At 42.4% G+C, this 24,148-nt stretch overlaps 1 protein-coding gene across 1 annotated transcript in view; it reads left to right on the top strand.

Moving 5' to 3' along the window:
• Positions 1–24,148, top strand: part of LOC126417077 (pickpocket protein 28-like) — a 93,432-nt gene that overhangs the window by 10,776 nt on the left and 58,508 nt on the right. The window contains exons 3-5 of the mRNA XM_050084972.1: positions 3,405–3,561; positions 9,589–9,734; positions 23,812–23,938. Of these exons, the coding sequence (XP_049940929.1) occupies positions 3,405–3,561; positions 9,589–9,734; positions 23,812–23,938 (430 nt within the window). The remainder of the gene's footprint in view (positions 1–3,404; positions 3,562–9,588; positions 9,735–23,811; positions 23,939–24,148) is intronic.

Genomic DNA, 24,148 nt, shown 5'->3' with positions numbered 1-24,148 from the left:
ACAGTCAATGGTAAACAGATCACCCGATCACGCCTCCACAAGATAAACATGGTGGAATCGCCTCTCTGCGTAGACTGCGGGATACCAGACACGGACGAACACCGTCTCACATGTGGCGCGGCAGAAGACGTATGGCGCTTGGTGCGACAAATTTTGTCGTATTTTCTACGAGTGACTCCGGAACACATTACACCTCGGTTTCTACTGTTTGCGGATCAACAGTATTTCCCGCGCGCCAAGACCAACGCTGTCACGTGGATCCGTGCGCATGCGGTACACTACTTATTTCACGATGGACCTAAAGATGTATTCGACTTTTGGAACTACCTACAAGAACTTCACTGCAAGATCGTACGGAACCCAAAATACAGACAGTATTTTTCTAATTACGTAGGGAGTGCCCTACGCGACCCTCCATGCAGCTGGAACATCAACGGGTAGGAGAAGACACCCATTGAGTGAGCTGACAAGACTAAGTTCGATTCTCGGTGGAATAACATGATATACGATAAGACGTACCTGGATGATGAAGCGTAAGGAGAGTAGCGACACACCCTTCTGCATCCTGTATGCAGCACTTTTTTTTTCGTTTTCCCCATATACATTACCTCGGTGCAGGAATGTCCCGAGATATTGTTTTCTTTACTCAGAGCACGATGCGGTGCTAGATACATTTATTTTTGTTGTGTTATAAAGTAAAACAAAAAAAAACAAAAACAAAAAAAAGAGCGTCGAAATACGAGTGTGGATGAGGCGACGGTTCGACTCACTTCAAGGTTGATCAACTTTTTTTCATCACTGGTCATGTTATTTAATTTGGATGACATTTGAGAGGTAATTTACTGAAAAAGAAACAACGTGTATTTGTGTGAAGTTTCAATTTATGTTTTCCACGTCTGTATGACAAATATCATCCTGCAACGTGTGACGTCGAGAGCACATTCGAGGAGTACTTGTACATTGCTCTTGCGGACTGGCACATTGTGACTTACTGTGTTACTGATTCTGAATAATGTCGTTCGCATCATTATTTATCGTGCTCTTTCCAAGCCTGTCTCTCGTCCTTAAAATTTAATTACAAATAGTAAGTAGTCAAATAACATATGAAAGTCACTACAAGTTTATGAAAATGCACGTGTTTTTTTTATTGCATTACTTCTCAAATGTCAGAGGACCCGCCAGGATAGCCGAGAGCGCTAACGCGCTGCTTCCTGGACTCGGGTAGGCGCTCCGGCCCCGGATCGAATCCGCCCGGCGGATTAACGACGAGGGCCGGCATGCCGGCCATCCTGGATGTGGTTTTTAGGCGATTTTCCACATCCCGATAGGTGAATACCGGGCTAGTCCCCACGTTCCGCCTCAGTCACACGGGTCGCAGACATTTGAAACACGTTCGCACTATTTCACGATTTACAGTAGACGCAGACAGCTGGGGTACACTGATTCCATCCCTGGGGGGTACGGGGTGGCGGCAGGAAGGGCATCCGGCCACCCCTAAAACTAACCTTGCCAAATCCGTTGTAACCACGCTGACCCTGCGATCGTTGCGGAACTATGGCGTAAGCGAAAGAAAGTCTTCTCAAATGTCATATAAATTAAATAATGTGACCAGTGATGAAAAAAATAGAGACTGCACTCAAGCGGTACAGGAATACGAACGGCCTCGTCCACGACCGGCTTACTACGGGCGAATCCTAACCGCTTGATCATAATGATGTCTTACGACTGCCACCTTCGCACAGTTACATCAGTTACACAATAGATGCGTAAAACTTCTTTCGTGATTTTCTCGGAATTGCCAGTGTAGTTCACCTTACTACTTTCACATTACGTCCTTTTAATGGCCCACTAAAGGTGTGCAATTTTTGAAATAAATCCCCGATTCCAACGTCGTCGCCTCCACCTGTGAGTCAAATACTTTTCATAGGTTAGGAAACGCTGCATCTACGAGGGCAGTTCAATAAATAATGCAACACATTTTTTTCTCTCGGCCAATTTTGGTTGAAAAAACCGGAAATTTCTTGTGGAATATTTTCAAACATTCCCACTTCGTCTCGTATAGTTTCATTGACTTCCGACAGGTGGCAGCGCTGTACGGAGCTGTTAAAATGGTGTCTGTAACGGATGTGCGTTGCAAACAACGGGCAGTGATCGAGTTTCTTTTGGCGGAAAACCAGGGCATCTCAGATATTCATAGGCGCTTGCAGAACGTCTACGGTGATCTGGCAGTGGACAAAAGCACGGTGAGTCGTTGGGCAAAGCGTGTGTCATCATCGCCGCAAGGTCAAGCAAGACTGTCTGATCTCCCGCGTGCGGGCCGGCCGTGCACAGCTGTGACTCCTGCAATGGCGGAGCGTGCGAACACACTCGTTCGAGATGATCGACAGATCACCATCAAACAACTCAGTGCTCAACTTGACATCTCTGTTGGTAGTGCTGTCACAATTGTTCACCAGTTGGGATATTCAAAGGTTTGTTCCCGCTGGGTCCCTCGTTGTCTAACCGAACACCATAAAGAGCACAGGAGAACCATCTGTGCGGAATTGCTTGCTCGTCATGTGGCTGAGGGTGACAATTTATTGTCAAAGATTGTTACAGGCGATGAAACATGGGTTCATCACTTCGAACCTGAAACAAAACGGCAATCAATGGAGTGGCGCCACACCCACTCCCCTACCAAGAAAAAGTTTAAAGCCATACCCTCAGCCGGTAAAGTCATGGTTACAGTCTTCTGGGACGCTGAAGGGGTTATTCTGTTCGATGTCCTTCCCCATGGTCAAACGATCAACTCTGAAGTGTATTGTGCTACTCTTCAGAAATTGAAGAAACGACTTCAGTGTGTTCGTAGGCACAAAAATCTGAACGAACTTCTCCTTCTTCATAACAACGCAAGACCTCACACAAGTCTTCGCACCCGAGAGGAGCTCACAAAACTTCAGTGGACTGTTTTTCCTCATGCACCCTACGGCCCCGATCTCGCACCGTCGGATTTCCATATGTTTGGCCCAATGAAGGACGCAATCCGTGGGAGGCACTACGCGGATGATGAAGTTATTGATGCAGTACGACGTTGGCTCCGACATCGACCAGTGGAATGGTACCGTGCAGGCATACAGGCCCTCATTTCAAGGTGGCGTAAGGCCGTAGCATTGAATGGAGATTACGTTGAAAAATAGTGTTGTGTAGCTAAAAGATTGGGGAATAACCTGGTGTATTTCAATGCTGAATAAAACAACCCCTGTTTCACAAAAAAAATGTGTTGCATTACTTATTGAACTGCCCTCGTACATTACTGCCTTGATCCATGGCTTTCAGTACCCATGTGAGAAGAGCGCAAGTTGGGTTTTATCACACAATCGACGTCTTCGGATCGGCCTGTACTCAGCGGCTGGACGGTGTTTCAGGACGCGGGCGACTGGTGTGAGCCGGGCAGACGCCCTGGAGGCCCTGCAGCAGCTGCCGCATTTGGTGAACCCAGTGATGCCTGAGGGGGGCCGGCGGGCGGTGCGGGGGGCCGCCGCCTTGCTCTCTGGCTATCCCGCAGACACGCTCATGCGAGAGGCACGCACCGTTAAACTAACTCTGTGATTTTTTCCTCCGTAGACTGTTTCTTTTCACTTAACGCGCTGCGTCCGTGGACTCGTTTTTCTTTTCTTTCAACTTTCTGTTTGAACTCAAGTCACGAACGATGGCGGTCGAGTTTAGGGTTGTTCTGCGCACATACATCACAAATTCTCCTATAGTCAACGAGAGTTCAGTAGTGTTTTCAGTGTTCTGCATGGATGTCGTAGCCAATGCGAGCATTAAACGTGATAGTAACGAGTTATTTACTGCCAATTGTCAGGGCCGATTGGTGTCGGTAAGCGACAAACTCTGCACTAAGAAGCGAGAGACATCGCAGTATAGACGATTTCTTCAGGTACAGAACACACGTGTGCGTTTACCGCAGCCGAAACAGTGCATTCCACGTCCGTGTCTCGAGCTGCGACAAACGCCATCGTTCGTGGCTCGGGCTGTAGTAATCAAACCTACCTTTCTTTGGACACCATAGATTTGATTTCAGTACAATTTTCAGCGTTCTAATCTTCTTGCAAACTCATCCTAATGTTGGCGTTGAACCTTTTCGGAAAAATAATCATAAATACCACTCATGGACTTCGTTTTCATGATGCATTTTTGACGCCCAGCACTGTGTACAGGGTGTTTCAAAAATACTTTTACAAGCATTGTGGACAGGTTCCTTACACCAGAACGAGAAAAATTTCAGATAAACACATGTCCGAAAGTTCTTCGATTTCAGTTTTAATGAAAGTTAACGATTCAGGTAAATAGAGCTCATCAACATATAACAAATGTTCCAAATGTCCTCCTCTTGCTTCTAAACACGCATGTAGTGGTCGAATCATGGACTGTCGCATCCTTTCTGAAACACTGCCTGACGGTACAGTATGGTTTCGCTGGCTTCGATGACACGCCGATGAAGAGTTTCTGCGTTCGAGTGGTCTGCTGCATAGACCTGTAGTTTAAGGTGTCCCGAGAGATAATAATCCAAAGGATTCGGGGGAACGTGCAGGCCATGCAACTGGTCCGCTACGTATATATGTGTCATGGTATATACCTGTCAGAGCATCTCGAACATTGAGACCAAAATGTGCTGGAACTCCATCATGCATAAACCAAACGTTTCTCCTTATTTGTATCGAGCGAGGTGGCGCAGTGGTTAGCATACTGGAGTCACATTGGGGAGGACGGTTCACAACCGCGTTCGGCCATTCAGATTTAGGTTTTCCGTGATTTCCCTAAGTCGCTCCAGGCAAATGCCAATATGGTTCCTTTGGAAGGGCACGACCGACTTCCTTCCTCATCCTTGACACAATTCGAGCCTGTGCTCCGTCTCTAATGACCTCGTGATGACCTCGACATCGACGGGACGTTGAACACAGTCTTCCTTCTTTCCTTCTTCTTATTTCCAAGAGCATATCTTGTATTAGGTCTTGTACGGTCTTTTGATGAAGTCCCTCAAGACAGCACCTGTAAGACGTGCTGGGAGAATGTATGGCCTTGGCAGACAGTCACCTATAAATCCAACCCGTTCATTAATCTTTTACTGATGCTGATGTCTAGCAAGTACTGCAGCGTAAGGCCTGGTATCGGCCCAAATGTGATGCTTGCGAAAATTTCTTAATCTGTCTCATCTAAACGTGTCTGTAAATAGAACTGAAGGGACAAACAACGGATTGGCCGTTTCTACAACAAACAATCGGCAAAAGTTCTTTCGTGGTGGATGATAAACGGGCGTAAGGCTCCGCACACTGTTGAAGTTAATAAGGATGCATGAGTTGTTCGTGAAGTGTCCTCCATTCTGAACTTGGAGGTGAGCCGCATGCAAGGGCCACTTGTACGACGCCGATACCTGGCTCTTCATCGACAACCTGTAGAACGCATTCTTCCTTATAGGCACACGAGCCACAAGTGGTCTTCCTTGACCCATAGTCTGTGGTGCTACGAATCCTGTTTTATAGTACCAAAGGCTGGATGACACGGCTGTCTTCGTCCTAGAAACGCAGTCTGGTACAGCCATGCGGCCTCTTGCCCATTGCCATACTTGTAGCCTGTTTAAAAGTCGCGTCTGCCGGCTCAGGAAATGAATATCCTGCCATGCTTGAACAGAGGACTTTCAGTAACTCAATATCTGTAGTACTTGTACAAAATGGAGACATTCAAGATAAACGAACGACGAATGTCAACAAGTCTCCCTGGCAACATAACAGCATCTAGGATAAAATGAAAAAAACGGGTGCACCGATTAGTGAAGCTGTTGGGTTGTACCTGGTAAGTCCTTGAGCACTACTTAGCGTTTCTCAATGAAAGAAATTATATAAAAAAATAAGATGTTTTATTTAATTACTATTGGCTAGATGGAGATGAATTAAAATTGAATGTTAATGGATTTTATCTCTGCTAATAAAAGTGACCTTTGAGAAAGCACTGAATAATTGGTAAGAACTGATTGAGAAGACTACATGAACGTTGCTAGCTTTTCTGGAGGCAATAATATTGAAATGATAAAACATGGCATCTAAAAATTTTACTCCCTTTTCTAATAAAGCTGCCTTCCAGCATAGTCATTGCATCAGACCGGCGAGTACGTTGGCAGACGACATTGTTTGGGGCCAATGACAGATCTGAATATTAAGCGGTTCGCATAACAGCGTTGCCCAGGTTTTGAGAGAAGAACACCGGTAAAAATGATCTCAGGCATGTACGAATTATAATCTGATGGATTAAAAGGCGAATGAACACTAACAGTGTTCGGCTGCAGTCACCAAACAATGTACCAGCAACTTCTCTTCGATGCAACCTGAAACTGGACTACAAAAATGCATGGTAAAATCACATATGACGTGGATAATAATGAAAAGGAATCTTCGAATGAAAAAAGCCTACTAAACATCAAATTAACGTAATTGTTCAACAAAAGCGTAGAAGTGACAGTTACACAGCTTCTCCAGGTAGCAAAAAAAAAAAAAAAAAAAAAAAAACAAAAAAACCACCAGAAAGAAAGAAAAAGATAAGAGAGAGAGAGAGCGAATAAGTCGAGTTCCGTTCCGCTTTCTTATATCACTAGGCAGCGAAGGTGCTTACTACGTTTTGTTTCACAGAGTTTTTTCTACACATTTTGATGTGTTGGTAAATGTGCCAACACCTGGTAGATAGAGGAGGCCGAAATCTAACGCAGACGGGCGTGAAATCTGGAACAGGATAAGTAGTGAATTCTAATAAGAAAAGTATGCAGCTCCTCGAATACTTATCTTTTATTCTTTGATGTGAATACAGCCTTCTTGATGAGACATTTCATACGATAGCTATCAAACTATGTAAGGCTAATTGCGCCTTGCTAGGTCGTAGCCATGGACTTAGCTGAAGGCTATTCTAACTGTCTCTCGGCAAATGAGAGAAAGGCTTCAGTGTAGTCGCTAGCAAAGTCGTCGTACAACTGGGGCGAGTGCTAGCCCGTATCTCGAGACCTGCCTTGTGGTGGCGCTCGGTCTGCGATCACACAGTGGCGACACGCGGGTCCGACATGTACTAAATGGACCGCGGCCGATTTAAGCTACCACCTAGCAAGTGTGGTGTCTGGCGGTGACACCACATATTTTAACTCACAGATATTTTTTTACAAAATAAATCATGAATAATTAAAAATACATCTCATTAATACTTCGTTTCCTTCGATTAATATACAAATTTATTTGTACAGGGTGGTCCATTGATAGTGACCGGGCCAAATATCTCACGAAATAAGCATCAAACGAAAAAGCTACAAAGAACGAAACTCGACTAGATTGAAGGGGGAAATGAGATGGCGCTATAGTTGGCCCGCTAGATGGCGCTGCCATAGGTCAAACAGATATCAACTGCGCTTTTTTAAATAGGAACCTCCATTTTTTATTACATATTCGTGTAGTATGTAAAGAAATATGAATGTTTTAGTTGGACCTCTTTTTTCGCTTTGTGATAGATGGCGCTGTAATAGTCACAAACGTATAAGTACGTGGTACCACGTAACATTCCGCCAGTGCGGGCGGTATGTGCTTCGTGATACATTATCCGTGTTAAAAAGGACCGTTTACCAACTGTGGAAAAGATCGACATCGTGTTGATGTATGGCTATTGTGATCAAAATGCCCAACGGGTGTGTGCTGTGTATGCTGCTCGGTATCCTGGACGACATCATCCAAGTGTCCGGACCATTCGCCAGATAGTTACATTATTCAAGGAAACAGGAAGCATTCAGCCACATGTGAAACGTCAACCACGACCTGCAACAAATGATTATGCCCAAGTAGGTGTTTTAGCTGCTGTCGCGGCTATCCGCTCATCAGTAGCAGTCAAATTGCACGAGAATCGGGAATCTCAAAAACGTCGGTGTTGAGAATGCTAAATCAGCATCGATTGCACCCGTACCATATTTCTATGCACCAGGAATTGCATTGCGACGACTTTGAACGTCGTGTACAGTTCTGCCACTGGGTACAAGAGAAATTACGGGACGATGACAGATTTTATGCACGCGTTCTATTTAGCGACGAAACGTCATTCACCAACAGCGGTAACGTAAACCGGCATAATATGTTCTATTGGGCAACGGAAAATCCACGATGGCTGCGTCAAGTGGAACATCAGCGACCTTGGCGGGTTAATGTATGTTGCGGCATTATGGGAGGAAGGATAATTGGCCCCCATTTTATCGATGGCAATCTAAATGGTGCAATGTATGCTGATTTCCTACGTATGTTCTACCGATGTTACTGCAAGATGTTTCACTGCATGACAGAATGGCAATGTACTTCCAACATGATGGATATCCGGCACATAGCTATTGAATAGCATATTTCACGACAGGTGGATTGGTCGTCGAAGCACCATATCATGACCCTCACGTTCACCGGATCTGACCTCCCTGGATTTCTTTCTGTGGGAAAAGTTGAAGGATATTTGCTATCGTGATCCACCGACAACGCCTGACAACATGCGTCAGCGCATTGTGAATACATGTGCGAATATTTCGGAAGGCGAACTACTCGCTGTTGAGAGGAATGTCGTTACACGTATTGCCAAATGCATTGAGGTTGACGGACATCATTTTGAGTATTTATTGCATTAATATATGGTATTTACAGGTAATCACGCTGTAACAGCGTGCGTTCTCAGAAATGATAAGTTCACGAAGGTACATGTATCACATCGGAACAACCGAAATAAAATGTTCAAACGTACCTACGTTCTGTATTTTCATTTAAAAAACCTATCTGTTACGAACTGTTCGTCTAAAATTGTGAGCCATATGTTTGTGACTATTACAGTGCCATCTATCACAAAGCGAAAATAGGGGTCCAACTAAAACATTGATATTTATTTAATACTATACGAATATGTAATAAAAAATGGGGTTCCTATTTTAAAAAAAACGCAACTGATATCCGTTTGACCTATGGCAGCGCCATTTAGCGGGCCATCCATAGCGCTATCTGGTTACCCCCATCAAGCTAGACAAGTTTCGTTCTTTGTAGCTTTTTCGTTGGCCTGGTCACGATCAATGGACCACCCTGTATATGTAAAATTAATTGTAATATTTTCAGGCGTTAATTAAGATTGGGGTTACTTTTTATGCATATTTAAAGTAATTTGTCAGCCTACTTAATTAATAAATTGAAAACGAAAAATTTTGGCATATATTTTTATAAGAACCTTTCCTCTTGTTTTGCTGTAAGGAATCTGTCGCCAAGGTTTGTAAAAGTATTTTTGAAACGCCCTGTGTATCTTACTAAAAGTAGTAATGCCTTCCTTCTCCTCCTTCTGCTCCACATACAGTTACATCCATTTCTTCATCACTATTGCAGTTCCCTATATTTGGATATTTCGTGACCACACTTCTTTTCACGAGTGGTTCGTCTCAAGCTAACCCTCAGCTGCCACGCTGAGAATTCGCCAAGTGAACTGCACTTGCACCGCTATCACCTGTGACGTATTATTACCCCTGAGTTGCGGAGCTGCGTTGAGACAAAAGACGGCCGTGATGTGCAGCTGATGCAGCCCTGCGAGAAGCTGGTGGTGCGCTGCGAGTGGAACGGGCAGCCGCGGCGCTGCGCTGACCTCGTCCACGCGGTGCCCTCCATGGAGGGCTTCTGCTGCGGCTTCAACTACCGTGCCCTGCTGCCGGAGCTCGACCCGTGAGTAGTGCGGCGCTGCCGGAGTGAAGGCGTCGGTAAACCCTAGCGTCCGATTCCGACCGTCGGCTTTGACCAATTACCGTGGATCACCTCCATGGAGGCAAATTGAGTACCCCATTGCCGCCACATTATCCCCTACTTTAGTGTTCTCTGCAACTCATAACCATAATTTTGCCAAGAAGCTCAATCAGGCACGTGCATTAGTTTTTGACTTGATTCTAGACCATTTCAGGTCAAATATACTAATCTTGAATAATGACCATCTATTTTATATGGCCCATACTGCCGGATTATCAGGAGAAAGAAAACTGGCGTTTTACGGATCGGAGCGTGGAATGTCAGATCCCTTAATCGGGCAGGTAGGTTAGAAAATTTAAAAAGGGAAATGGATAGGTTAAAGTTAGATATAGTAGGGATTAGCGAAGTTCGGTGGCAGGAGGAACAAGACTTTTGGTCAGGTGAATACAGGGTTATAAATACAAAATTAAATAGGGGTAATGCAGGAGTTGGTTTAATAATGAATAAAAAAATAGGAGTGTGGGTAAGCTGTTACAAACAGGATAGTGAACGCATTATTGTGGCCAAGATACACACAAAGCCCACGCCTACTACAGTAGTACAAGTTCATATGCCAACTAGCTCTGCCGATGACGAAGAAATTGAAGAAATGTATGATGAAATAACAGAAATTTTACAGATAGTGAAGGGAGACGAAAATTTAATAGTCATGGGTGACTGGAACTCGGTAGTAGGAAAAGGGAGAGAAGGAAACGTAGTAGGTGACTATGGATTGGGGGTAGGAAAAGAAAGAGGAAGCCGCCTGGTAGAATTTTGCACAGAGCACATCTTAATCATAGCTAACACTTGGTTCAAGAATCATAAAAGAAGGTTGTATACATGGAAGAAGCCTGGAGATACTGACAGCTTTCAGATAGATTATACAATGGTAAGACAGAGATTTAGGAACCAGGTTTTGAATTGTAAGACATTTCCAGGGGCAGGTGTGGACTCTGACCACAATCTATTAGTTATGAACTGTAGATTAAAACTGAAGAAACTGCAAAAAGGTGGGAATTTAAGGAGATGGGACCTGGATATACTGAAAGAACCATAGGTTGCACAGAGTTTCAGGGAGAGCATAGTGGAGCAATTGCCAGGAATGGGGGAAAGAAATACAGTAGAAGAAGAATGGGTAGCTTTGAGGGATGAAGTAGTGAAGGCAGCAGAGGATCAAGTAGGTAAAAAGACGAGGGCTAGTAGAAATCCTTGGGTAACAGAAGAAATATTGAATTTAATTGATGAAAGGAGAAAATATAAAAATTCAGTAAATGAACCAGGCAAAAAGGAGTACAAACGTCTCAAAAAGGAGATCGACAGGAAGTGCAAAATGGCTAAGGAGGGATGGCTAGAGGACAAATGTAAGGATGTAGAGGTAAGATAGATACTGCCTACAGGAAAATTAAAGAGACCTTTGGAGAAAAGAGAACCACTTGTATGTATATCAAGAGCTCAGATGGCAACCCAGTTCTAAGCAAAGAAGGGAAAGCAGAAAGGTGGAAGGAGTATGTAGAGGGTCTATACAGGGGCGATGTTCTTGAGGACAATATTATGGAAATGGAAGAGGATGTAGATGAAGATGAAATGGGAGATATGATTCTGCGTGAAGAATTTGACAGAGCACTGAGAGACCTAAGTCGAAATAAGGCCCCGGGAGTAGACAACATTCTCTTAGAACTACTGACAGCCTTGCGAGAGCCAGTCCTGACAAAACTCTACCATCTGGTGAGCAAGATGTATGAGACAGGCGAAATATCCTCAGACCTCAAGAAGAATGTAATAATTCCAATCCCAAAGAAAGCAGGTGTTGACAGATGTGAAAATTACCGAACTATCAGTTTAATAAGCCACAGCTGCAAAATACTAGCCGGCCGCGGTGGTCTAGCGGTTCTAGGCGCTCAGCCCGGAACCGCGGGACTGCTACGGTCGCAGGTTCGAATCCTGCCTCGGGCATGGACGTGTGTGATGTCCTTAGGTTAGTTAGGTTTAAGTAGTTCTAAGTTCTAGGGGAGTGATGACCACAGATGTTAAGTCCCATAGTGCTCAGAGCAGTTTTTTTTGCAAAATACTAACGCGAATTCTTTACAGACGAATGGAAAAACTGGTAGAAGCCGACCTCGGGGAAGATCGGTTTGGATTCCGCAGAAGTGCTGGAACACGTGAGGCAATACTGACCCTACGACTTATCTTAGAAAATAGATTAAGGAAAGCCAAACCTACATTTATAGCATTTGTAGACTTAGAGAAAGCTTTTGACAATGTTGACTGGAATATTCTCTTTCAAATTCTAAAGGTGGCAGGGGTAAGATACAGGGAGAGAAAGGCTATTTACAATTTATACAGAAACCAGATGGCAGTTATAAAAGTCGAGGAGCACGAAAGGGAAGCAGTGGTTGGGAAGAGAGTGAGGCAGGGTTGTAGCCTCTCCCCGATGTTATTCAATCTGTATATTGAGCAAGTAGTAAAGGAAACAAAAGAAAAATTCGGAATAGGTATTACAATCCATGGAGAAGAAATAAAAACTTTGACGTTCGCCGATGACATTGTAATTCTGTCAGAGACAGCAAAGGACTTGGAAGAGCAGTTGAACGGAATGGATAGTGTCTTGAAAGGAGGATATAAGATGAACATCAGCAAAAGCAAAACGAGGATAATGGAATGGAATCGAATTAAGTCGGGTGATGCTGAGGGAATTAGATTAGGAAATGAGACACTTAAAGAAGTAAAGGAGTTTTGCTATTTGGGGAGCAAAATAACTGATGATGGCCGAAGTAGAGAGGATATAAAATGTAGACTGGCAATGGCAAGGAAAGCGTTTCTGAAGAAGAGAAATTTGTTAACATCGAGTATAGATTTAAGTGTCAGGAAGTCGTTTCTGAAAGTATTTGTATGGAGTGTAGCCATGTATGGAAGTGAAACGTGGACGATAAATAGTTTAGACAAGAAGAGAATAGAAGCTTTCGAATTGTGGTGCTATAGAAGAATGCTGAAGATTAGTTGGGTAGATCACATAATTAATGAGGAGGTATTGAATAGGATTGGGGAGAAGAGAAGCTTGTGGCAAAACTTGACCAGAAGAAGGGATCGGTTGGTAGGACATGTTCTGAGGCATAAAGGGATCACCAATTTAGTATTGGAGGACAGCGTGGAGGGTAAAAATCATAGAGGGAGACCAAGAGATGAATACACCAAGCAGATTCAGAAGGATGTAGGTTGCAGTAGGTACTGGGAGATGAAGAAGCTTGCACAGGATAGGAGAGCTGCATCAAACCAGTCTCAGGACTGAAGATCACAACAACAACATTGCCGGATGTTACAGATTAGATATAGACATGTTCCTATGTTCAATCATGACCATTTGTGTGCTAGGTAAATAAGATGTTCATGCATTGTAACCATAGCTAAGCAAGTGCTTAACAATTACGTCTTAAAAATTTCTAGATCTAGTCGTAATAATGACGATGTCAGCTTTATATTATCTTTCCCACTCCTAAGTTCTTTTTAGGTGATCAAACTTTGTGCTTAAGCACAGAAATTTTCCTAGATAGGCCATACCTTGTAAGCACATGTCTTCCTCATATCATGACCACTGAATACTTCATAAATGTTAAGACAGTAGATTTAAGTACGTTCTGCACAGGTTAACATATACGCCCTTTTCCTCAGCTAAACCTTTTATTTCACTTTACTAGTAAATTCAAGGTCAGGAGTTAAGTTCACGTCTTGTCCCAACAAGTAACTATCATACAGTTTATGCGCAGTCGCAAGGTATTGTGTCCGCCTAGGCGGGCCTCATGACGCTACGGTCAATTCCAGTACAGCACTCGTGGCTGCCGCATCGCGGCCGCGAAGTCGGGCCGAGGCAGTTCCAGTTAAGTTTTATAGTCTGACGATAATTTATGGATTTGTAGTTTTAGCTTGACGATGTCCACTATGGACAAACGGTAGTTACTGTTATTCTGAAGAAGGTTGCGTTATCCCGACTGAAACCTAGGTAAATTCTAGGCAAACGGTGCAACTGAGGCTGTTAATTATTAAAATTAAAAGTAATTTGACCAATGACGCTACATACGGGCGATACCTGAAGCAAACGGCGCTAATTCGCATTCAAACTAATGTATCACAGTAAAGAAAGATAATACACATGTGCTCTGGTGTCCAAAATTAAAGCAACGAACCGCTATCTCCCTGTCTTGTGTCTTATCCACCGTATAATCATACAAACTGACAGCAGATTGTGTCTAATTCACCGTATAATCATACAAACTGACAGCAGATGTCCGTACAACCGTCTTCTGCACTGAAAATGGCTTTCCTGTCACGGACAACCGCGTCACCGATGACGCGAGGGCACCTATCAAAGAGGGTACTGTTTGCCGGGTAGTCCCACATCCCCGGTGGTGCAATATGGCACAAAGAAGACGCCTGCCAGCTTCTCTGCGGTGGGGGACCATAAGAAGAATGGAAGCAGGACAGTCGCAAACTGGTGAGACTCGATGGCTCAATGTGAATCGTTCTGTTGTTTCTCGGATGTGCAGGGCCGACCACGTGTGATATCGGAGACAGAACCGTTATTTGCATGTAAGTATGGTTCCACCTTAGCACTGTGCGGCAACTGGCATCTGACTTCGCAGCATCAACTGGACGTGTTGTATCGAGTCAGACGTTGTCCAGAAGGTTTCAGCAGAGTGGCCTTTATTGTCGGAGACCTGGTGTATGGGTACCTCTTACGCGACTTCACAGAAGGGAGCGTCTATAGTAGAGTCGTCAGCATGCCATCTGGGCGGGCGAACATTGGACCAATACAATATTCTTTTCACAGATGAGTCCCGATTTGTTCTGGAGAGTGGTTCTGGGCGCACTCGCATCTGGAGGGAACTGGAACACGATTTCAGATCCCAAACATCATATAAAGATACCGATATTGAGGAGGATCCTTAATGTTGTGGGCAGCGATTATATTGACCACATGAACAACTCTTGATGAAATTATATGGGTGATTGCTGCCAGGTATCGTGACGAGATCTTGAGACCTCATTTGCGAGGTGGTGTGCGCCCAGGTTTCGTTCTGATGGATGATAATGCTCGACCTCATAAGGCGTGGGTGGTTGATGTTTGCTTGGAAACAGAAGATACTGCACGCATGGCGTTGCTTCCTCGCTCTCCCGATTCGAATGCCAAAGAGCATGTCGGGGATGCACTAGGGCAGGCTCGTCCAGACTGTGCCCCTGGGGCGCTAGCGCCCGCGATCGCCCGCGGCCAGCGCCCCGGGCGAAGTTGTATCTTGTCGCAGTGGCCGAGCCGTGTCGCTTAGCTGGCCGAGCGGACCGCCCGCCGAGCCTCGCCATGCCGCTGTACGCGCGCTTCGTGCGTAATTGTCTTCTTTAACAATGTTGACTGTAAGAATTTAAGAGCTTTATAACCTTAATTCTATTTTTAATAAGTTTTCAAACTTGGTCGGTTGAAATTATTACGTACAAAACAGCAAACTAAGGATACGATTTCTAAACTCTGAAAAGGGATACAAAAAGATGTAGCCCGAAGTATAACAAAAAATATTTACTTGTAACTGCTAACAGTAAGAATGAGACTCTATATCCCTTACATAAAATTATTTCTAAAATATTTACGACTCTAGTTTTTTAAGAAACTGATATATTGTTCAGAAGACGCCTATTGTACATAATGACGAGTGTGCATGTGCAGTACTAATAGAATGAACCTGTGGGTCAGAAATAAACTAAGATGTTCTTCGATTCTTGTTTTGGATATTGTTGTCTGAAGCTTTGCGTAGTAATTCTGCCACACGAACACTAGTTCTTACCTAAACAGTAAATTGTTTGCTTGTTTTACCGCTCATCGACCTCTTTTACAGAGGTGTGCTTCCTCTGTTACTTTGTTTACGTTGGATCTGCCTGCGGGACAGTCCAGCGCAGCGCAGCGCAGTGCTGTGCGGTCTCACTTGCTCCGCTGCTCCTATGCCGACTCTAGCGACACACGGTCGCGGACGGGGCGCTGAACTACACTGCCTTGCGCCCGCAGGGGCGCTGGCGCGCCCGGCGGGCGCAATTCTTGGATGAGCCTGCACTGGGGAGACTGGTTGCATTACGTCAGCATCCACCAACCACTCTCCAAGACTTGCGAGCAGCTCTGCACGAAGAATGTGTGTTATTACCTCAACATGAGATTGGTGACATAATTCACAATATGCCCTGTCATTGTTAGGTCTGTACCGCAGCCAGACGTGGTCATATCCCATACTGAGCACATTAACCAGTTGTCAGAATATGTGTGCAAATCCGTCTAGTGGGGAAAAACGAACATTTTTGTCTACCGTTATGCATGTTGCAGTTATTTAAGTTGCGTATTCCTTACATTGTTTCTACTTTACTATCACCTGTTTATACTGTTTTGTGGTAAAATAAACACAACCTTGTAAAATTTCCATTTGTTGCCTTAAATTTGGACACAATTGTATATGATAAAATATAATCACAGATCACGCGATTTATTATATAGCCACGAATTATATCGCACAGAAATTGTGCTAACGAAGAAGAAAGTAACAACAGAAAAAAAAGGATTACACACCCAAGAAACACGTTATGATCATAGTTTACACAAGTAAGAGAAATAACGACAAATGATATTTAAAGTCCAGTAAAGCATCACACATCGCAAACTAGTAATATTGTGGACTAGCAGTAATTCTTAACACTAAATGTTCAATCTAAGAGGACTACTGCGTGGAAGTGGGTGTTTTGGGTGGGGACAAACTGAAATCTAACTCAACAACCGCAAAACGAAGGAAATACTAACATACAGGAAACGTAAAAAGGCCCAACAGGTAATAATGAGAAAACAACAAACCAATCGTCAAAGAAAATACATTACACAATTAATGAAAAATACGAAAAAAAAAACAAACCTTGGAATCGGTCACCAGAACTGATCTATATAGATCAAATACAATTACCTGATACGTTGTTCATTATTGTGCTGTGGTTCCTTGTAGGATTTCTGTTTTTGGTCGTTCTTTCTGTGATACTGGTTTTACATTAGCTGTGTACTCTGCATTCTTTGAAAATTTTCGTTTGTCGTATCGCTCTAATTCTCGATTCCATATTCCTTTATTTTGTGATATTTTCGTTAAGTGTGGATTGTTAATTCGTTAAAGATTTAACCGCATGGTATCGCTCTCTGTACTGCTGCAGTAATGCGGTAAATAACAAGCCTCGGAATTGACAACTACATTTGACCTATATACGTCAGTTGTAGTTAGTGATTCATAGGTTCGTTACTTTCGCTGTAGCACAGAGAGCGATACCAATGTTAAAAGAAAGCGCTGCAGACCCATATTGCAAAAACGCAAATGAAATAGATCTTAGAATCGGCAAGTAGAATTCACTTAGAGAGATCAAATGTGCTCGTCGATTATAACGATCTGTATTATACGCAGTGCTACAGAAAACAGGGCCAAAAATGAAAAAAAAACTAAAAATATCAGTGCACACACCAACTACAAAAACGCGGAAAATAACGAATCTTGGAATCGGTAGCTAGAATTCACCTATGTAGGTCAATTGTCTTTGCTGATTCCAAGGTTTGTTGTTATTCGCGTTTTTGCAGTAGGTTTACCAAGTGATTTCTTTTAGGATTTTAATTTTTGGTGTCGCTGTTTAAAATTGAAGTATATAGGTCTGTTCTAATCGTGGATTCCATGTTCCGTTATTTTTCGTGATTTTTACATGGTGTGAGCTGTAGTTCCATTAAGTATTTAACTTATTCGTATCGCTCTCTAGACTACTACTACTTCTACTACTAAAAAAAAAAAAAAACAAAAAAGGCAAACCTTGCAAGCGACAACTAGACTTGACGTACGTAGCTCAAGTACAGAGACCAGAATTAGAAAAAATCAATCCACACTTGAAGAGAAATCACGAAAAATAACGAACTGTGGAATGTAAAACTCAGAAATCGTGCCTTATTCTGAAAAAAATCCCAAATATTCGTGAGAACCAAGATTATGAATATGGCTGTAGATCGTATCACTCGCAACCATGTAAGATTTGCTCTTGGGTTCCTGCCTAACCTAACCTACGAAAATCGTGGTGCCCACGCAAAAAAAGCGAAATTTGTTTGTGATAACTAAGATCATCAATATCATTCCTAATCGTTTCACTTTCAGCAACTTAAGATGTTCTCTTAGTTTCCTGCCTAATCACACCCTCGGAAACAGTGCCACATTCGGAAAGAAACAACCAAATATTTTGGTTTGAATATACGATTGATAGTTGATTCAGTCACGGCGTTTAGATTCCTGCCTGACTACACCCAAGGAAATCGTGACGTATTTGGAATAAAAACATGCTTTACGACAGTTACTAAGACAACCACAGATAACGTTTAACTAGCCACTTACATCGATCGCATCGTAAACTCATGTCGTCACACACGACCTCACTGGTCAAAGCTGACAAGTGGACACCAGAATTGATCCCAAAAAGTCGCGTGGCACCACTGGCTGGAGAGACGCCTTGTGGCTTAACCGTTCGAATAGGTTTCGTTTAGTCGCAACCAATTGCCACTCTTGCTTTGCGGAGTGATAATGTAGTGTTTTGAGCATAGTTCTCTCATTCAGCAGACTGGGATGAGTCTCCCAGCAAGTAGTTTGAAATTAATGAACACGATGACTGTATTCCAACGTATGTATCTACGGTGTTTGGCCAGTTAATTCCCCTTTGGTGGTCAAAGGATGCGCTGCAGAAAACAGGACATTAATTCCTCAGCTTCACAAAAAACCCTTAGGGCACTCTCTGGTTAAAGTAACCCATCAACTCCAGCCGACAGCCTGTTCAATGCTCTCAAAGCTTTCCAGATGCAGGAATAAACTGTTTGCCGGGTAGCTATCTTTCTCCACACTACCACATGATGCGTCTCAGACCTGTGTACTACAGGCAACAGAAATTTAACGAAACTTCTGAAACCCAACCATCAGCTAGAAAGTGCCTTTGCAGTGGTTGGCGTTGACGTTCTTAGATGATTCTCCATCATGTTGCCTGGTGCTTCAAGACATAGCTCAGGAGATGATATGCTAGCAGCAATGTAGCCTTTGTCTAAATGTGTCTGTGTTATCAACAGAAACAACTCAGAAGGATAGCATGACTTCAGGCTCGATAAAACTAATACTTGTAACGAGAAATAAAAAATCGAAAATTGGTGCGGGACGGGGATTCCAACCCGGGTTTCCTGCTTTCTAGGCAGATGCTCTGACCACTAACCCATCCAGGCACAGTGGTCATCTCGACTTCAAGGATTACCGTAGCACGCCTCCCGTCAGATCCAAATTCTCAGCTTATCGAAACACTACGAATGTAGTGCCCCTTCCCTGTTAACCTCATTACGCTCAGCATTTCGCCGATTCCCGCAGGAGTTCGGGCCTGGTGTACATCTGCACTGAAGAGATCACTGGCTGTCCTCGCATTGATTATATATATGTGATATGTGGCATCGTTCTTTCGCACATGGCTGAAAGAACAGACACCATTTTGATCCAGCATTCACTATGAATTAAGACTCAAAGGAATTACAGACAATGGCTACGAGTGAGCATTGGTTTCTCCGAACAACCCATACTATGCACAAAATTTTAAGAAAAAGTGGAGAGTCAAGCCAGAAAGAGGGGTCTATACTTTATTTTTCCTAAAATGTTAAGGATAGAAGAAAAGAGGGGAGTGGCTGGGCAATACGAGAGTTAGCAATTAAGAAATGGACAGGCAGGATCTAAATCCAACACTGGGGCCTATAGAGACTGAAGAGAGACACTCTTTATAATTGGAGGAGACAGGGCTGGGGGTGGATGGCGGTATTTGTAGCATGGGAAGGGGAGAGAAAAAGAAGGCATAACAAGACGTGGGCCCCAGGGCAACGGGGTGTTACTCAGAGCCTGAGTCATTCAGAGCTGAAGCCATCCACCACCACAACACATCAAAATCGTGAACACTTTACCTTACATATTCTCACATTTCCAATTGGATGGTGAAAACTTTAAGTTCCATGTCTCTAATCCATACACATACACAATTTTTAAATTATTGTCTCAGACAATTGACAACATTGTCCCAATTAAGTTAGATAGTACCCTTCGCCCAATGAGACTGATGTTTTTGGTGGTTTTCCGTGGTCATCATCCAAACGCTGGAACTTGAAATCTCCTCCAAAAAACTTCCAATTGGTATTTCCTCTGATTCATTCTAAACCCGTTGAGATATTTGACAGGACGTAGTCTGCTCTCACGGGTTGGGAATGAAGTATGTAAAAAAAGAAACAATCCTGTAACCGTAACTGATCTCAACTTTCCTCATCATCTGATCAAAAACATTGAATAATCAGATGTCATACTAATTGATCTCTATTCAATTAGTCCAACAATCATGTGCTGCATGGTAATGCACTGGACTCACAGTCGAGAGAGTGCCGATTCAAATCCCGGTTTCACTATGGAGATTAAAGTTTTCCCCCAATGTGTTGAGGTAAATGTCACGATCTAACCACTGAAAAGAACATCATTCATTTTCTTCTCCATCTTCCCCTCAATCCGGTCCTTAAGATACCAGACAATGGTAGACATCGTTACCCATTCCAGCTTAGCTTAAGCCTGGCTCGGGTAGCTGTCAATTAAGGAACACTTTGCTCCAAGCTTTGGAAATCCTGCTTTCTCTTTCACCAATCGTCTACCCGCGATGTGACGATCTCACTAAATCGGCTTGCATAATATCCGTTCCAAGCACTCGCTCATGGTGATTAAGCGGCTAAAGAAGTCACGTGGATTGCCAAACACAGCTGCAATATATCCGCAGCTACTTTGGTATGGCGGGCCTTAAAGGAGGGTGATCAGTCGCAGAATCCAGCGAGCGTCTACCTTTGTGACGTTCAAAATGTCGTGGAAGATGTTGGAAACTGACCCATCACTGATTAGTATTTTTTCCAACTGTCTCTTCGATTATTATACGTCGGTCTTCGACCACCACAGCTTCGCTTCAGTTGCAATTCCCAGACAGTCGCGAGAGGTGGCCTGTCACCTCGTTCTTCGTCATTCAGAGTTGTTTGACCGCACTGGAAGAGTATGCGCCAACTAATTACTGTGTCATATGATGGTGCATTGTTGCGTGCACTTACACCAACATAGCAAGGGTTCTTCCAGTGTTGTTCCCCTTCAAATTTTGAAAACGAATTGACACCTGATACTCGACTTTATTGATGGGTTGCGCCATTTTGTTTTCGCTCCCATAGAGGCGGCGTGCTACGGTACAACACAAAATCGGAGAAATAATTTCACCAAAGCGCTCCAGGATTATATACTGTAACATCTAAATTGTAAGGCAAATAATTACCCAGAAAGAAGTAAGCCATTCTTAGTACTTACAACAATTGCACAAGCATTAATATCGCAGAATCAGTACAAATGTGAGTTTATAAAATCGATGTGCACTAGAAACTAGTAAAAATATATATTATGTCTTTCCCAGACTTAACACATGTTGCAGGCCCATCAGAAAAGAAACTTTTGGAATCAATGCTGAGAACAACTATAGGCAATTGTTGCTGAACATACACGTTAAAATTAAAACAGTAAATATTATAGAGAGCATAAAATTCAACAAACAGTGCCTCACAAGAAAAAATACCAAAATACACATGTACAAATGTGCAAGCGAAATTTAACTTAACGCACCATATTAGAAGGTTTGGAGCAAAAATCTGGATTAAGCATGAAATTACCAATAAGTTAGACCAAACAGACAGAATAAATTAAGACTTATATCTGGCACATTTGATACTATTAATGAAGAATCAATTTTGCCAAGATTGCCAGTAGTTGTTTTTATTACTGTTGCCGGTTTGTACAGAACCATACTGTCATCATCAGATCTGTCGAAACTGGTATTGATGATAAAAAGAATTACTAACAATCTTGACAAACTTGAGGCTTCAAGAATAACATAATATTCAGATCACCTCCAATGACTCACACAATGACAAAAATATACAGCTTACTTATAGTTAAGTAGGAGCCCGTAACCTTTGATATTTAGTCCTGTTAACAGTTCATTAAACAACTATATCTGATATACCAACTGTGAAATACATACTAAAATTTGTATGTTAATAGAAGTACAACAACACAATGTCAAACATGGACCAAAGCAGGAAATCAAAACACCATTTAAACTCTTTGAATGTAAAGAATTCACTAACATTCAGTTAGTTCATAGAACTACTCAGTAGAGGTCTTAAATACAACATAGAATCCCGCCCATATTATACAACTACAAATAGTCTAATAAATACAACTGACGTTACAATAGACATGACAAAATTATCAGTGTGAGAACAAAATGAGTTTATGTCAAAAATAGCAAAATTCGTGGAAAGAGAAATAAAACAACAGAAAATGCTTAAACAGAACTACAGACAATGAACACAATACTCTCAAAAATATAAATAATAATTTGAGCACACAGAATGCAGTAACAATGAAGCAGAGAAACATAATATTGCAGTAATTATGAAACTTGAAAATTATGTTAAAAAGGTATTGCATTCCTTAGAAATAACCCTTAGAAATAACAATATCATAACTATAAGCACATCCCAACTAACAGATTCACTACAAATGTTAGAAAAAAATTGTAAAGCGATCTTCTCAGACCAGGAAAAGGAATCATGTGTTGTAATGAACCTCATCTTTATGAGTACAGCCAAAAATTCACAAAGAATTCTTCCCACTAAGCCTGCAAGTCATTGCACTGATAGTCCAACCTAGTAAGAAACCAAACAGATTAATAACCAAATTATATAGATACACTGAAAAGTACACAATAAAATTCTATGGTATTGACTTACATTATAAAAGTCAAAGACCCTCCAGAGAGGAAAGTTTGTATTGCTGAATATAAAAACCTCCTACAAAGATAATAAGAAAAAATCTTATACACCATGAGAAAGTATTTGCTTTGGAACTCGAATTCAAGAAGAATTAACAAACAATTAGTTGGAGTAACTAATCCAGGGATACATAAAATCTCATGCGGTGATTGTAACAAGTTTCACATTGGACAAACAGTTAGAAACTTGGACGTCAGGTTCAAAGAACATACACAAAACTGCAAAAGTAATCAATCAACATTTTACAAGCACCTACATAGCCAAAAACACAAAGCAGAACGAATAGAAAATGCAACGACAGTTTTGCATTTTGTACGGAAAGGAACTACAATGGATGTTCTGGAAGAATTCAAAATCTATATCCACACTTATTCATATCCAGGAGAAATTCTTAATGAACAAATGTAACTTAAACAGAAACAACATTTGGAAAACTTTTATTGACTTCCTAACAGAAAAAGAATAAATTTCACAACCTCACTAGAGGACCATATAATTTAAAAACAACAGAATTCTCAAGATACAAATATCTTTACACGATACACGAAAACATGTACTAATATATTTGTAATGTTGCTATTACCGTAGGTTTTTCGCAAATTTAAAGTCATTGTAAATGTGTATGCGCCAGTGAAGGAAACATTCCTGTCAAACGAATACATTTGCAAATACAAAAGTGAGCACCTTACGTAATTTCCAACATAAAAACTGATAAATAATTTCAGTAAAACACATTAGGACGCTGTATTATAACTATAAAACACAAGGCGAAAAATTACCAAAATAGATGTAAGCCATCCAACAGGTACTTTTATAATTTCATACAAAAATTATACCTTCATTAATATTGCAGGGTCACTTGAAAATGGCATAATAACTGACTAGTCGTTTATAAACAAGTAATTGATAAAGTCTTTGTGCATCAGAAACTTGCAAAACTGTGTAGTACATAGAATTTTGAGGTGATAATTATGCCGTTATGACTATCTCTCGTAATAGGTAACTGGTCCTCACGTATGCCGTCATACGAACCATGTTCTCTCACTTATGAAGTTCTCACTCACTGTGCAGGTGGGTGAACCCCGCCGAGCCGATGCTGAGGACAGCTATGGCGGGACCCCGCTCCGGTGTGTCCCTCTTGATGGACTGCGAGACGCAGCACTACGTGGCATCGCTAGGCGGCTACTATGGCGTTTCGGTAAGAGCTCTCTCTCTCTGAAACTAGCGCCTGAGACAACTGTTGGTCTGTATCTTATCACATCTTCTGGTTATCCACGGTAGCAAGGCTGATAACAGTGTGCTGGTGGGCACTGAAATCACTACACCCTCTAACTGAAATCCTACTCAACTTAATTTCGATCACTCATCACATCAGTAGGGAATGTGAACGATTAAAGAGGCACCGCAA

The sequence above is a fragment of the Schistocerca serialis genome, chromosome 8, assembly GCF_023864345.2.
Source record: "Schistocerca serialis cubense isolate TAMUIC-IGC-003099 chromosome 8, iqSchSeri2.2, whole genome shotgun sequence".
NCBI classification, from domain to species: domain Eukaryota; kingdom Metazoa; phylum Arthropoda; class Insecta; order Orthoptera; family Acrididae; genus Schistocerca; species Schistocerca serialis.
This window is presented reverse-complemented; position numbering and strand designations above follow the sequence as displayed.